The sequence below is a fragment of the Macaca nemestrina genome, chromosome 4 (genome assembly GCF_043159975.1).
Source record: "Macaca nemestrina isolate mMacNem1 chromosome 4, mMacNem.hap1, whole genome shotgun sequence".
NCBI lineage: Eukaryota > Metazoa > Chordata > Mammalia > Primates > Cercopithecidae > Macaca > Macaca nemestrina.
The window spans coordinates 56,366,260-56,382,393 of record NC_092128.1 but is presented as its reverse complement, the minus strand read 5'-3'; the positions used below and the strand labels follow the sequence as shown (position 1 = coordinate 56,382,393).

Sequence of the window (16,134 nt, the reverse complement as noted above, 5' to 3'; positions counted from 1 at the left end):
TGCCAGCTATTCGGGAGGCGGAGGCAGGAGAATTGCTTGAACCTGGGAGGCAGAGGTTGCAGTGAGCCGAGATCACACCACTGCACTCCAGCCTGGGCAACAGAGTGAGACTCCGTCTCGATAAAATTAATTAAAATAAATAAATAAGTTATATAATACTATAACTATAAGACCAGACCTATCTTTTGGTGATGTAGTTTGGATATCTGTCCCCCAAAATCTCATGATGAAATGTAATCCCCAGTGTTGGAGGTGGGGCCTGATTGGATCATGTGAGCAGATTTCTCACTGATTGTTACCACCACCTTCTTGGTTCTATCCTCATGATAGTGAGTTCTCACAAGATCTGACTGTTTAAAGGTGTGGGCATCTTCCCCCTCTCTTGCTTCTGCTCTTGCCATGTGATGTACCTGCTCCCACTTTGCCTTCTGCCATGAGGAAAAGCTCCCTAAGGCCTCCCCAGAAGCCAAGCAGGTGCCCATGCAATGCTTTCACAGCCTGCAGAATCAATTAAACCTTGTGAGCCAATTAAACCTCTTTTCTTTATAAATCACCCAGTCTCAGGTATTCCTTATAGCAAAACAAGAATGGCCTAAATCGCTTGGATTATATTTTTTATGATTAAGATGAGTCCATTTTTTTTTCTTTTTTGGGACAGGGTCTTGCTCTGCCACTCAGGCTGGAGTACAGTGGCACAATCTTGGCTCACTGCAACCTCTGCCTCTCAGATTCAAGCAATTCCCATGCCTCAGCCACCAGAGTAGCTAGCATTACAGGTGCACGCCACCATGCCCAGCTAATTTTTGTATTTTTACTAGAGATGGGTTTTACCATGTTGGCCAGGCTGGTCTTGAACTCCTGGCCTCATGTGATCTGCCTGCCTCGGCCTCCCAAAGTGCTGGGATTACAGGTGTGAGTCACTGCACTGGGCCAGGAGAAGTCCATTCTTAAACATTTAATTTTTAACAAACCTTTCCAAATATTATTTATGATTATCTTTTTCTTTCTTTCTGAGGTCTCACTCTGTTGCCCAGGCTGGAGTGCAGTGGCATGATCATAGCTCACTGAAGCCTTAAACTCCTGGCCTCAGGCATTCTCCTGCCTCAGCCTCCTGAGTTGCTGGAATTACAGACAGGCACCACCATGCCTGCTCTAATTTTTTAATTTTTTATAGAGGTGGGTCTTACAAATTCATCAGGTCTCGAACTCCTGGCCTCAAGTTGTCCTTCTGCCTTGGCCTCCCAAAGTGCTGCGATTATAGGCATGAACCACTGTGCCCAGCCTCCTTTTCATTAATATGCCATTTCTTTAGAGTTCTGTTTTTAACTTCTTATTTATGAAACAAAAGTCAGCTTTGTAGGGTATCTCAAAGTCTCCTTTTAGTTCACCCTTCATGAAATGAGAATGTATACAAGTCTGAAAGATACTCACACATTGGTATATTTGGTATGGTTGGGGTGTGTTATACTATTAAGTAGAGGAAACTGTGTGGCAGTGAGGCAATTTTTATAATCTTTTTTCACCTTCATGCAATTACATAAACATTTTCATGACTAAAAATAAATTAGCCAATCACAGCCAGAAAAGTCATAAGCATAATAGCAGTCAACTATATTTAAACTATTAATGGAATTGTACATATTTGGATCACATTGTTAAGTCCCAGACAAAAAGAAAAAGCTGAAATATTTTACTCTCTTGGACACAGACCTATGAATATGAAATGTTTAAGGGCTAAAGACCTAACTAATATCTTTGATATTTTGAGTACTTTGCACTGAGAACTTAAAAGATTTCTCTACCTGTATACCTTACTTCTTGGTTCCTTTCATAGCTCACTTTTTCTACTCCTTTTTTTCATTTATGTAGCTGTAAAATTTGTCTCCCTGGAATGAATGAATGTGTCTTCTGTTCTTGTTTAAGAGAGGATGTTACTCAAAGAGCTTTGGAGCAAGCTCTGAATGTAAAGCAACCTGCTAGGTTTCTGGAGAATACGTAACAGGGTGTGTTTCTTACCGGGGTCTTCCCAGGGCAGGTGTCATTCCTTTAGAAAGCAATTGCCTCTTTTATAAGTTCCTCCAGTTGTGTGCATGGGCACTTAGGAATCAGATTTTTGAAAACATCTTTAATGCAGCTGCCAGAAATTTCCAAATTTAGGTTAAAACCGTACTCTTATGTCATCTTATGTCTCTTGGCTATGGTTCTAAAACTTCCCATTGAAATGATTCTGTTGCCTGTGTGCCCACTCCTAAGAACCTTTCCACAGCTAAGTAATATTACCTTATTTCAAAAACTTTGCAAATCAACCTCAGTGGGGGAGAATTACTAAAAGCATTTAGCTAATACAGGGTAACCTATAATAATACTTTGTACAATCTTTTTAAAACTTTTCAAAGTAACGATGCTTTAAGTTTTTAATCCTTGTTTGAAACTTGTGGAATACAAAAAGAGAACTCCACGTGAGAGATAAGTAATTGAGGAAATAGGTTAAAAGGCTGATCTGATATTGCTGACATAGCTTGTTTGCAGCAGTCAGAACAGAGTTGTGCTTTCTCTTGGACTGTGTCAACATCAGTGTTACATAATATCAAATAATGGTAAAAACCCACAGATGTGCTGGCTTCAGCAGCACATATACTAAAACCCACAGATTAAAGCTTATTAAAAACTAATATGTAGATATGCAATTAATAACCCATACTTCCTAGCATAAAATTGAGGGAGCATCATTTTTGGCATAGCATAGTTTAAGAATTCCTCCATTGTGCAAATTTGATTAAAGAAATATCTTTCTGAGACATTGCAGGGACATTCTTTCTATTCAGATAGTTCTAGTTTCTATTTAATTTGCCCCTGACTAAGTCAAATGTTGAGATAAGTCCAGAGTTAATTGGTGGCATTTAGTTCTCTTTTGTTGTTAAATGTCTGGAAAGCCACATTTCCTTTGAAAATATTAATATATGTCTGTATTCTTTATAAAACTTTATAAAGCACCACAGATCCTTAAAGTTATGGCCCTGGCTCAAACTCTTAGTTTGACATATGGCCATCTCTGCTTTCTTTTTCCTTTCTAGAGAAAAATTTCTTAATTTCTTATAAAAAAAAATCTCATCTCTCAGGGTTGTTTCATATAACTTTACATTTTATAATCTCATCAAAAAACTATTGGTTTGATTAAATTTAGGCAGAAATTTTATGTAGTCAGTACTTGATTTGGCTTCTTTTTTTTGTTTGTTTTTTGTTTTGTTTTTGAGACAGAGTCTTGCTCTTTCGCCCAGGCTGGAGTGTAGTGGCGTGATCTAGGCTCACTGCAACTTCCGCCTCTCAGGTTCAAGCGAGTCCTCTGCCTCAGCCTCCCGAGTAGCTGGGATTACAGGCGCTCACCACCACAGCCAGCTAATTTTTGTAGTTTTAGTGGAGATGGAGTTTTACCATGTTGGCCAGGCTGGTCTCGAACTCCTGACCTTATGATCCACCTGCCTCGGCCTCCCAAAGTGCTAGGATTACAGGCATGAGCCACTGCTCCCGGCCTGGCTTCTTTTTTAAATCATGATTATTTAGACAGAAGAACTACTGATGTATTTGGAAATATTTGTAGTTGGAATAAGAATCAGAAGATGGTTTGTTGCTTGTTTACATTGTTATTGAGATTCAGCTAGTGAACATACTTGCAACAAATGGAGAAAACTTGTCAAGTTCTTGATTTGTTGTTTTTCCTGCTTGAGGCTGAAGGTCACGCTGCTTGCTCTTCACTGCTGTATGTTGACTTTTCCACTGTTAATTCTGAGGCTCCTTTAGATGGTGTTACATTGTCAAGCTCTGTAAGAGGGTCTCCTTCCCTATCATAGCCAAACCAACGTGGAGGGTCATTAGAGTTGTATTCCTGCTGCTGAACTTTAGATGACATTCTCTGAGCTGCCTTCCTGTAATAACAGTGCTTAGCATTAGCTAGTTGCAGAAGTAATCCCTAGTGCAGAATTTTCAAACTCAACCAAATTTGGAGTTAGAGAATTCACTGTCACAATTTGAATTCACATCAGACCTCTCTTGCCTTGCTGAGAGTGAGGAGATGGGTAAATGTACAAATAAAGAGGGTCCCAAAGCCTCAGTAGCTCTGATTCAACCACTTCAGAAATTAACAGATACAGTGAATGGGTAAGGAAACTACACATGGCCATGGAAGAGGAACACTGAGGCCTCTATTTATTTACACTGCTTTGAGTAAGCCCCTTCCTTGGTATTTCTAGTTTCTCTGATGAGGGAGTAACCTAACCACCCTACCTGTGAAGGCTGACCATGCACCAGGCCAGGAGCTCTTAACCCAGAGTTCACAGATCCCTTTTGACTACATGGATGAACTTCAGGGAGGTCCATGTACTCCCTGAAAGTTCATGCAGTTTTGTCTATAATACACATTTTTATGAGGTTTGTGACTCAAAGGTGTCCATGACCAAAGTGATTAAAAAATACTGTTATAGTCTTTCTTAGGAGGAAATAAAGTAAAGAAGGCATCAGAAAAAAAGTATGTCTAACTTGAAAACAAAGCCATTGTGAGGACAGAAGGAAGAATTTCCTTTCCTAGAAAGTTGGTTTGAATCACGAGATTAGTACTAAAAAGGAGATGAGCAACTGACCACTTCTGTAGGATTAGAAATTAGTAACTGTGATGTTTACCCATGAAGGCACTACCTTCTCCACTCTTGCTGTATGTTACATTGAGTTATTAATTGCAAAAGTCTGGAAACTGAGTCATTGATATGGAGCTGGCATTACCATACACTTTGAGTTAAGTTTGTGCTGAATGGCGATATGAGTTCAGGTAAGGCAATGAAATAGGAAGAAAAAACCCCAACAACACAGAGATAGCAGTTTAAATTGCTGTTACAGTTAAGTTGAACTTTAGATGTATTAAAATAATTGTAACCAAACTCAACAGGGAGATAACCAAAGCATTGCTAATTCTGCCTCTAAGCACATTGCTTTTTAACTGATATATCTGCTCTCACACAAAACTTCTACATACTTTAAAGAACAAATTGAGTAAAAGCAATGATCATATACTAATTTCTAGTTTGAAGCCACCAATCCCTATGGACTAAAACTTGGCAAACAAGTTTATTCTCTTCAGAGAAATATTTATTCTCAGTTTTGAAAATGATAAGTTTATTGTCAAAGATAATGTTTTGCATTCTGTTAATTTTTTTATCTTTTTTAAAGGTGCTATCCTGCATTTTAAACCTCTTATGTAATCTTTATATATCCTCATCGTAGAACATTACTATGCAAAAGTAATGGGTTTATATCTTTTGCTTCTCCCATATTATTCTCCTAATGATATTTCTCCCTTTTCAATTCTATAAAGGTGAACTTATCGTATCTTTCAACACACTGTCTGAACATTTCTCCCCCTAAGACTTACTGAAACGTAATACCAAATGTTGAGGCATATAACATTGGCACCATCAGTTTCATGTGAGTAAACAGTGTCCTAAACAGCAAGGCTCCATTGTTACCCTTCACCCACCTCTACCAGCCTAAACATTATCCATTTTTCAAAACTCCAAACCAATCCAGCCTCCTTGGAAATGGCTCAAACCCAATCATCTCCTCCTCTAAATATCTACAGGAAGTTGATCATAGAATTAATTTCTTTCTATTACATAGCTTCATGGCATTAACTATTTATAATTTTAAACTTTGTCATTTTCCTTTTATTTAAGAAGGCAGTAAGTTACTTAAGAGTTTATTACATTTCTTTGCAACTTTCTGAAACTTATCATGAATAGCTCAAACGAGAGATTTCAGCAGCTTACACCAAGAAGGGAAGTCCTTTAACCCTCTTGGCTTTTGCTGGTTTGCTGGTCTAGAAGGGCATTCTTATGTTCCTATTTCCAACACCCTCCTGCCTCCTGCCTCCCAAACACCAGAGTTCTGGACACACCCTGCAGTTCTCAGTTGTTCATAATCATTCAATGCCACTGATGTTTACTATAGTACAAGAGTAGCACAGTTAGAGGCAACAATGATCTTGACCTGCAGGAAAAGGAAATGCTTGTTTTAGGGAGTAAAAGATTTGCAAATCCTGATTCACTAAGTTACATCTTACCTTTAATGTCAGAAGAGCAACAGTTCTGAGGGTTCTAGATAACTGGTAAGAGGATAAGTACTACTAATGATAAGTCTGGGAATGTGTAAATATTGAGTGCTATGGTTGCTTAGTCAGCTACAAGCCAGGGTAAATTAGATGGTAATTGTGATATAAAACAATTAGCAAGTAGTGGGGGTTTGAAAAAATAAGAAAAAGAAAGGTGAGAATGTTGACTCCTTAATATAAGAAAAACAGCAAGTGAACAGGGAGACAACTCCTTTAATGCAGTGTGATGGGACAGAATCGAAATGAGCTGCATGTTGAACCCCAGCCATGGGTGAAGTGCCCACTGGTATACACATTTCTTTAATGTACTCATTCCTTAATCCCCGTCCCCCTTACCCCAGCTCTGCTCTCCAGTCCACCCACAGACAGCTTTAGTGAAACCAAACATCAGTGGGTCCCCTGACTATTGGAAGTGATCCTTACTGACTGGAGGGGAGCAAAGGATAAGATCTCAGACGCACTCTCCTTCCAGACTCAAGTTCTGGGAGGTTAAGGCTTCCTCCACCTGGTGTGTCTTTAGGGCTTGTTTTAGTCTTAAGTGCTTTCACAACAAGGGTGGTCTTAGGGAAAAACAGAAAATATGAATCTGTCCTGGAGCAAATCTAGGATTATTTTTAGAGAGCTATGGATACTAGTGTAGACTATTCCCTATTCCACTTCTTGCCTGCCCTTCAGAAAAGCCTTAGCCATGACTAGCTGTCCTCATCACCTTTGGCATCCTCACATGGACTGACTATCCTAAGACCCAGGACCTTGCCAAGAGAAGAGATCGGCAAGTGACTGCCAGAAGGTTTTTCTGAGTTCTTTATCATAGCATCCTATGTAGCTGTGTGTTTGCACAAATGTACCTTTAAAAAAAAAAAAATAGATTCAGGGTGTACATGTGCAGGTTTGTTATGTAGGTGTATTACATAATGCTGGGGTTTGGGCTGGTATTGAACCCATCAGCCAAATAGTGAATATGATGCCCAGTAGGTACTTTGTTAACCCTCACCATCCTCCCTGCCTCCCCACATTTGGAGTTCCCGGTGTTTATTGTTTCCATCTTTATGTCCAAATGGTTAGCTCCCACTTTTAAGTGAGAACATGCAGTATTTGGTTTTCTGTTTCTGTGTTAATTCACTTAGGATAACGGCCTCCAGCTGCATCCATGTTGCTGCAAAGGACGTGATTTCATTATTTTTTATGACTGTGTAGCATCCCATGGTCTGAATGTACCACATTTTCTTTATCCAGTCCACCGCTGACAGGCACTTAGGTTGATCCAATGACTTTGCTGTTGTGAATGATGCCACAATAAACATACAAGTGCAGGTGTCTTTTTGATAGAATTATTTATTTTCCTTTGGGTAGATACCCAGTAGTGGGATTACTGGGTTAAATGGTAATTCTATTTTAGTTCTTTGAGAAGTTTGTATACTGCTTTCCATTTTCGCTGACCTAATTTACATTCCCACCACAGTGTATAAGCATTCCCTTTTTTCCATGTCCTCACCAGTATCTGTTATTTTTTGACTTTCTAATAATAGCCATTCTGATTAGTGTGAGATGATACTTCATTGTGAGTAATTTTGCATTTCTCTGATGATTAGTGATGTTGAGCATTTTTTCATATGTTTGTTGGCCACTTATATGTCTTCTTTTGAGAGGTGTCCATTCATGTCTTTTGCCCACTTTTTAACGGGGTTGTTTGGTTTTTGCTTGTTGATTTAAGTTCTAGATTCTGGATAGTAGACCTTTGTCGGATGCATAATCTGCGAATATTTTTCTCCCATTATGTTTACTCTGTTGACTGTTTCTTTTGCTGTGCAGAAGCTCTTACACATGTATTTTGAATGGTATCAGGAACGTTAAAAATGTAGAAACTACATTTCTGTGAGAAACCTCTCTCTCTCTCTCTCTTCCCCCCACCCCTCCCCTTTCTGTCTTAATAGCTTGATGCTGTAGTATGATCAGCACATAGGAGCTAGGAAATATTGAAAAGAAAATGTATTCTTAGGAACCACTGTGTGTTCTAAATTTCATAGAGCACATATGGAATCCTTTGACTGCATTCCATTCTGCTTTGGCCTAAGTGACTGTGAGACCCTGTATGAAATGATTTGGGAATTGAACCAATCTGCTGCAGTGGTTAGTCATCATTACTTATTTAACCTGGTGAGAGAGGTTTCTTTGGATCAGTATAGAACAGTGATTCTCAAACATGATATGTCACAGTTGTAATGTTTCACATTAGGTGGTTAATAACAACACTGTACTGAAGTTTGTTAGTGATTTTTGTTTCTTATAAATTAAAAGGGATTCAGGGTTAGCCCTGTAGTAACATTGTGTGCCCTAGCTCACATTTCCTTCTAATCTCTTGAGTAGGCAAAAAAAGGGAATGTTGGAGCCACCACCAAGGATTGCTCATAATCCATAGCCTGTCTTATAAATGTGCATCAGACATAAATTGGGCACAGCAGAGCACGTGTCTCCCCTTACTGACCACATCCCTTGAATGTCAGAGCTTTCAAAAAGCTTGAGAATGTAATCTAAAGGCAAAAAGCAGCACAGTATGACCTAGGTACAAAGTAGGGCTCTCTTTATTTGTGTGGCTGTGGGCACGTTATTTAACCTGTTTAAACTAGTTTCCTTATCCATTTTGATGATAAAGTGTATTTGTGAGGATTCTATAATATCTGTAAAATAGGATTTAGCACAGTACGTGGCAAATAATTGTTAAATAACATTATTTGTTCATACCGATAATAAAAGTCAACAGTTCCACATCAGAAAGGCTTGAACCTTTCCATGAGCTGGAGAGGAGAACTCTGATAAGAGTTTTATGTTTTAGCAACACAGATCTCCTAGAATGCCTGAGAGTAGGAATTGCTCGAGTTTACGCTTCTAGCAACTGCTAAGAAGGCCCTCCAGGAATCTTCATACTGTGATCTGGGGCTCTGAAGGCCACTAAGACTTACTCTACTCGTTCTCTAGAATTGAAGGTTTTGGGCTCCAGATGCAAATACACCAGAAAGTTTCCTTTACTTTTTTCAAAAATTTATTTCCAACTTTTATTTTAGGTTCAGGAGTACATGTACAAGATGTACAGGTTTGTGACATAGGTAAACATGTGCCATGGTGGTTTGCTGCACAGATCATTCCATCACCAAGTATTAAGCCCGGTATCCATTAGTTATTCTTCCTAATTCTCTCCCTTTTCCCACCCTCCACCCTCCAACAGGCCCCAGTGTGTCTTGTTCCCATCCATGTGTTCTCATCATTTAGCTCCCACTTATAAGTGCGAACATGCATTATTTGGTTTTCTGTTCTTGAATTAGCCTTTTCGCTAACTATACAATTCTTCAGGTTCTCTGTGGTTCAGGCCCTCCTGGGTTGTGGGGGCCATTGTGAAGGTCTTTCTTCCTCTCTCTCACTCCTTCTACCTTGTTGCCTTTCCCCACAGAGGGCCATAAATTGAATGGCTGGCTGTCACAGCTGCTTCAAACAGCTTGTCATGTTTTCTGATCATAGTTGTTACTTATTCCTCCCTGAAATAAAGGAGCCTTTATCTTGCATCCACATGGCGCTTCTGGGGTCACTTCCTGGAAACACTTCAGACTCTGGGGTTGGTAGAATGCCAGACATATCTTCTGTGGGAAACTCTCCTGCAAAAGAGCTACAGCCAATTTGCTCATTGACCAAAAGTTTGCTACTCCTCTGGTTCAGAAAGGGTGAGCTGAGCAGACCTCTTTGATTTGCAAAGCTGGCGCAGTAATTTCAAATTCCACTGAGTATGAGGGAATTTATGTATAAAACAGCCTCTTCTGACAGCTGTAATTGGATCTTAAGGGCTGCACCATACATTGTTTTCATGTTCAAAATGGAATCAAGCATGTGGAGAGCATTGCTTTGTGATTCAAAGTCACTGAGCTTCTTCCCAAGCCAGAAAAATCTCTCTTATCCCACCTGCCAAAGGTTCTGTTTCACCCAGACAAGACAAAGCCTCTGCAGTTGAGGGAGCCACACTGGCCCTGATTAGAGTGAGCATAGGTAAGGAATTAGAGATCATCAAGGGCTTGAGTTTTGAAGGGTCTACATACACTGTGCATTTCCAACTCCACCAAAGGATTTAAATGCAAAATAGAGCCCCCAGAGCTGATCCCAAAAAGCTGCCTGCAACTAGGCCTCCTTACCACTTCTCTAATCAAAAAATTTGAGGCCAGGGTATTTCAGGAGCCCCCTAACTGACAAGTAGCACCCTCTCCTAGATGTTGGACATAAAGACAGATGTTTCTGGAGCCTTACTAGTCCAAACACTGGGACTCTCCAAGCTACTCTGCAGTGAGGACTGTCTTTCTCCATCGCTAGACAAAGATGGAATCAAGGGATTCTAGGCCTCTTTCCTGCTAGAGCTAAGCAAAGGTGGAGCTTTCAGGGAGACTAAAGGGTAGTGGTATGGCCTCTTTAGACAACGAAGTGCACACACAAAACCAGCCCCTTTCTAAGCATTAGGGCCAAGTCTCTGCCTGCTTCTTGTGGATAGGGACAGCCAAGTTTGATTGCAGAAGACAAAATAGGCCTTTGGCTGTCACGGCTTAGACAATGGAATTTTTCATAGCTATAGCCGGTTAATTAGAGTTCTGCATTGGGGTTTTGGGACAAAGCCCAGCTAGTAGCCAAGTCTTACTATGCCTTGTTTTATTTTTTTTTTTTTTGCACGTATATTTATTAAATCTAGGGACCCAGCAAGAAGACTGAGCAGTTAAAGGCAGGATTCGGATGTTACTGGATATCCTGGGTCTTCTTGACCAGTCACTATATTAATCATACTTCAGTGTCCCATATGTCTTGGTCCATTTTGTGTTGCTATAACAGAATACTACAGACTGGGTAATTTATAAAGAAAAGAAATTTATTTCTTATAGTTATAGAGGCTGGGAAGTCCAATATCAGGTGCCAGCAACTGGCAGGGGCCTTCTTGTATCATCCCATAGCAGGAGAGAAGGAGCCCTAACTCATCCTTTTATCAGGAACCCACTCCCATGATAACTCACTCACTTCCACGATAATAGCATTTGTCTATTCATGAGGGCAGAGCCCTCATCACCTAATCACCTCTGAAAAGGTCACACCTCTCAATAATGTTGCATTGAGGATTAATTTTCAACACATGAACTTGGGGGAACACATTCAAACCATAGCATCACACCATGATTAGGTTCAAAGAGCCCCTTGCCAGAAAATCTCCATTCATTCTAGAATCTTACTTATTAGAAGTTCAGTAATATTACCTCTTATAAATAGTGATTGGCAAAATACAATCAAAAGATTAGAAGCTAAACTCCTTTGAGTAACACATTATTCATTCACTGTCATCTTGCCCAAAGTTGTCTGTTAATAATCTAACAAGTTTGGCAGAGACTCCTAGGACCCTATTTCATTGTATGTTCTTTAAATGAGGTTAATAGTATTCATATCAGAGTTATCTCCAGACCTATCATGAAGGGTTGAGTCTCCACCCCTCCTCAAAAATTTTCAAGAACCTACCCCCTTCTCTCTGATCCAGCTCCAGCTGGCTGCCCTCCCACTGCAGGCCTGGGCCCAGTGGGAATGGCTGTTTTACAAGTAATTTTTCTTTCTTTTTTCCATTTCATTTTAACTCACACTTCCTTGGATAAGAAACCATTTTCTTCCTCAGGCCTCAAGTAACCAGAGCTCATGGTTCAGCTCATGCCATAACTACTTAATTAAGAAAGTTCCTCTGTGAAATCTACATGCGTGGGCCACATTGTGCACTTTATACTTTGATAATATTAATTCTTGGTATTAATTTTTCACACCTGCCCAATAGAACCTTATCTTCTATTTCAGGGAATGGTCAAGGATTCTCATTTTAAGCATTTCATATGTTACTTTATCAGGTCAGTTAAAATACTTGCACATTTTTGCCCTCAGTCAAGAGGCAAAAACTTGTGAGCTTGTTTAATCAGATGATTCTCATAATCCTCTAGGGGAGATTAACTGAATGGACTGTATTTTGAGAAATGAGCAGAGAAAGAGCTAGAGTTAAAGCTTTGGACACCTGCTTAGTCAAGGAAGGGAAGATGCTTAAAGTAAAAGGCCTACTGGAAAAGGGATAGGAAACCACAAAGGCCATTTTAGAACAGCTCACAATGTTAGCTTCAATTAGGCAAAAAATAAAATGAAATGAAACTTCCTAACACTGAAAGCTGCTATGTATTATGAACCTTATAGCCATATACTATGTTTTCTCAGAAAGTAGTTCTCAAAGTTTGTCATAGTCAGGTACATACTTACTTGGAAATATTTGTGCAGTATTGCATCTTAAGGATCCGGAGTTGTTTGCAGCCTATCTGAAGGTCCTCAAGGATTTGGTCAGTAAGCAGGACACAACCAGAGATATCCAAAATGTGCAGGTAATGGCATTTTGCCGATAACATCTCCATCGCTGAGTCAGTAATCTGAACACAGAGCCAAAGTAAGTACTGGCTATTCAAACACTATCTCAGGGAAGAACAGTGCCTTAGTCACTTTGGGCGACTATAATAAACTACCACAGACTGTGTAGCTTAAACATCAAACATTTATTTCTCACAGTTCTAGAGGCTGGGAAGTCCAAGATCAAGATAAAGATAGAGGTAGCTGCAATTGGTGTCTTGGGAAGTCCCTCTTTATTTGCAGATGCCTCCATTCTTGCTATCTTCTAACATGGCAGAGAGAGAGAGAGAGCTCTAGTCTTTCTCTTCTTATATGGCCATAATCCCATCATGAGAGCTCTACCCTTATGATCTCTTCTAAACCTGTTTACTTCCAAAGGCCCCACTTTCTATTACTGTCACAGTGGGAGTTAGGGTTTCAACATAAGAATTTTTGAAGGACAAACATTCAATTCATAACAAATAGAGTAACAAAATCAGACACTTGCAAATTCTCTTTCCCCCAGCTTGTCACATAATGGGCCTACAATTCAAGTGAGTTGTTTAGCTGTTTCCAAATAAGGTCAGGACAGTAAAATATCTGCCTCAAGTAGCACCAATAGAAATTATGATCTTAGCAAGGCACGGTGGCTCATGCCTATAATCCCAGCACTTTGGTAGGCTGAGGCAGGCAGATTGCTAGAGCCCAGTTCGAGACCAGCCTGGGCCACATGGTGAAACTCCCAATACAAAATACAAAAATTAGCTGGGCATGGTGACATGTGCCTGTAGTCCCAGCTACTTGGGAGGCTGAGGTGGGAGGATTGTTTGAGCCTGGGAGGTCAGTGATGCAGTGAGTCAAGATCACGCCACTGCACTGGGTGACACAGCCTCAGTGACAGAGCGGGACCCTGTGCCCCACACGCTCCCCCCCCCCCAAAACACACACAAAGTTGTGATCTTGCTGTTATTTTCATTTAAGAGTCCTCTGGTTTGGATGGGAAACTTCATCAAAATTTTTTAGTAATACCTGTTACACCAATATGAGCAACTTATGAAATGCTATAGAGATGGGATTTGGCTTTAAGTTTAAAATCCTCTCTAAGGCATCATCAATGTGAAAATATATGTTTAATAACATTACATGTTACAAAACTACAAAATATATATCCTCCAAAGTTAATCTGCAGACAGGCTCATATTACTATGAGAAGGGACCTGGACATCACTGTTCGTTTAGATGTAAAAAAGATGGAGTAACCTAGTTCTGGAAAGGGACAAGTAGGCCAGACAGATGTTTGGAAGCAAGGGGAGAATGAGAAGCAGAAGCCACAGATACTACCCAAATCCCACTCTGAAATATCCTGCCAAGGGTTCCAACATCTCACAGTTTTGCCCAGATGTCCTACAGAGGTAATTCAACTATACTACTTAGATTATTTCACTCACTCCAGGACTAGCTTTCAAATTTATAGCTAAACTGAGCCTTGCTGCAGAATCAACTAGATTACTCTCTCCAAAGGAATTTTTTTCCAACTGCGTTCAATTTCTTATTTTAAATGTTTGAATATTCTAGAAGACATAGGCCATGAGGCTTGGCTCTTGTTTTAACATAAAGTTAAAAGAATTATCCAAAAAAAAAAAAAAAAAGAATTATCCAGAAAAACACTTCAGTTTGAAATATATACTTTTTAACTTTGGAAAAAGAGATGCTGTCATTGTCTAAACATGCTTTGTTTCCAGAACACGCTCAGGACCAAGGTTAAACATTACAACTGACTCCACAAAAATGTCTCAGACATTCCTGCCATAATAGGTTGATCTCTGAGGATCTGATGTCATTGATAAAAGAAAAAGAAAAAAAAAAGCCCTCAGAACTGTAGAAAAAAGGAGGGACAACAAAGTGATGGAAAAGTCCAGGGAAGGTGGAGTTCAGAGTAGCAGGTTTGGTTTGATACTAGGAGAGCTGAAAAAGAGCCTGACAGTTCCTGCAGATCAGTAGCTCAAGTTGTTCAATGACTGACGTGATGTCGTTGGGATTTATGGATTAAGGGCTGGAAACTGGAGATGGAAATAACTTTGCTACATTTTTAACTCCCAGATATAAGGGCCTGATCTCAGCCTCATTGGGCAGATTGTGTTACTTCCAACACAACTACTTTTGATTCCTTGAAAAAATGTTTTGGTTTATTTTTAAATGAAATTATTTTATATTTTAGAAATAATATAAGCACATTGCCAAAAAATAGCAATAATAGCAAAAGAAAACAATTACAAATTTATCACCTTAACATAACTACTTTTAGTGTTCTGGAATATTTCTTGCTAGTTCCCCATTCCTATCCCCATTAACAGATTTGTAAATATAGTAATTACATTCATTTTGCATCCTCCCTTTTTTTTTTTTCCTCTGTTACCCAAGCTGGAGTACAGTGGCACGAGTTCGGCTCACTGCAACCTCCGCCTCCCAGGTTCAAGCAATTCTCCCACCTCAGCCTCCTGTGTAGCTGAGATTACAGGCGCCCACCACCACGCCCAACTAATTTTTGTGTGTTTAGTAATGTTGGTCAGGCTGGTCTCAAACTGATGACCTCAAGTGATCCGCCCACCTTGGCCTCCTAAAGTGCTGGGATTACAGGCATGAGCCACCGTGCCTGGCCTTTTTTTTTTTTCTTCTTCAAGTTGGGTTTCACCATGTTTCCCAGGCTGGCCTGGAACACCTGGGCTCAAGCTGTCTTCTTGTCGTAGCCTGCCAAGGGGCTGGAAACATAGCTGCACACCACCAAACCTTGCTTTCATCTTGCTTTTTTGTTTTTCCTAGTGCATTCTCATACTACTGCACAGTCTTCATATTCACAATCTTTAATTATTATAAAATGTTTTATTTAGTAGATGTAGTTTAGTTTATCATTCACATATTTCTGGTCATTTCCATTGTTCTTAAGTTTTTACTATTTAAATAACATTTTGATGACTGTTCATAAATATAGTCTTTTCCAAGTTTTGGACTGTTTACCTTAGGATAGATTTCAGAAAGTGGATTTGTATGCTATAGTTTGAATGTTTGTTTCCTCCAAAACTCATGTTGAAACTTAATCCAAGATGTGGCAGTATTGAGAGGTAGGGCCCTTAAGAGGTGATCGGGTCATGAAGGCTCTGCTCTCATCAATGGATTAATGTGTTATCATGGGAGTGGGACTGGTGACTTTATAAAGAAGAAAGATCTGAACTAGCCTGTTAACATGCTCAGCTCCCTTGCCATGTGATGCCCTGCATTGCCTTAGAACTCTGCAGAGAGTCCTTGCCAGCAAGAAGGTTCTCCACCAAATGCTCCACCTTGACCTTGCCTCCAGAAATGTAATATTACTAAATAAATTTTGTTCTTATAAATTACCCAGTTTCAGGTATTCTGTTATACACAACAGAAAGTGGGCAAAGACAAGGTATGACCACTTTTGTGGCTCTTGTTTACGTATTTTCATATTGCTTCACAAAAGGATTAAACCCATCTATAATGCTATCTACAATATAAGGACCAGTTTCACTGACCCCCTGCCAACC

General features: G+C 39.8%; 2 protein-coding genes across 17 annotated transcripts in view; one reads left to right on the top strand and one right to left on the bottom strand.

The window, feature by feature from the left end:
• The window catches only part of LOC105475357 (family with sequence similarity 185 member A), a 168,302-nt gene that overhangs the window by 66,168 nt on the left and 86,000 nt on the right, over positions 1 to 16,134 (top strand). The gene's annotated exons all lie outside the window — the stretch shown is intronic.
• The window catches only part of LOC105475890 (F-box and leucine rich repeat protein 13), a 273,121-nt gene continuing 257,092 nt past the window's right edge, over positions 106 to 16,134 (bottom strand). For 12 of the 15 annotated variants that reach the window (XM_071093956.1, XM_071093959.1, XM_071093961.1 and 9 more), the window contains 2 exons: positions 12,455 to 12,618; positions 106 to 3,923 (listed from right to left, as the gene is read on the bottom strand). In XM_071093956.1, coding sequence (XP_070950057.1) covers positions 3,734 to 3,923; positions 12,455 to 12,618 — 354 coding nt within the window. In that variant the 3' untranslated portion in view covers positions 106 to 3,733. Of the gene's footprint in view, positions 3,924 to 5,813; positions 6,034 to 9,222; positions 9,813 to 12,454; positions 12,619 to 12,676; positions 12,858 to 16,134 lie in introns of those variants that run through there. The other 3 variants (XR_011621591.1, XM_071093958.1, XM_071093972.1) reach the window with 3 other exon arrangements.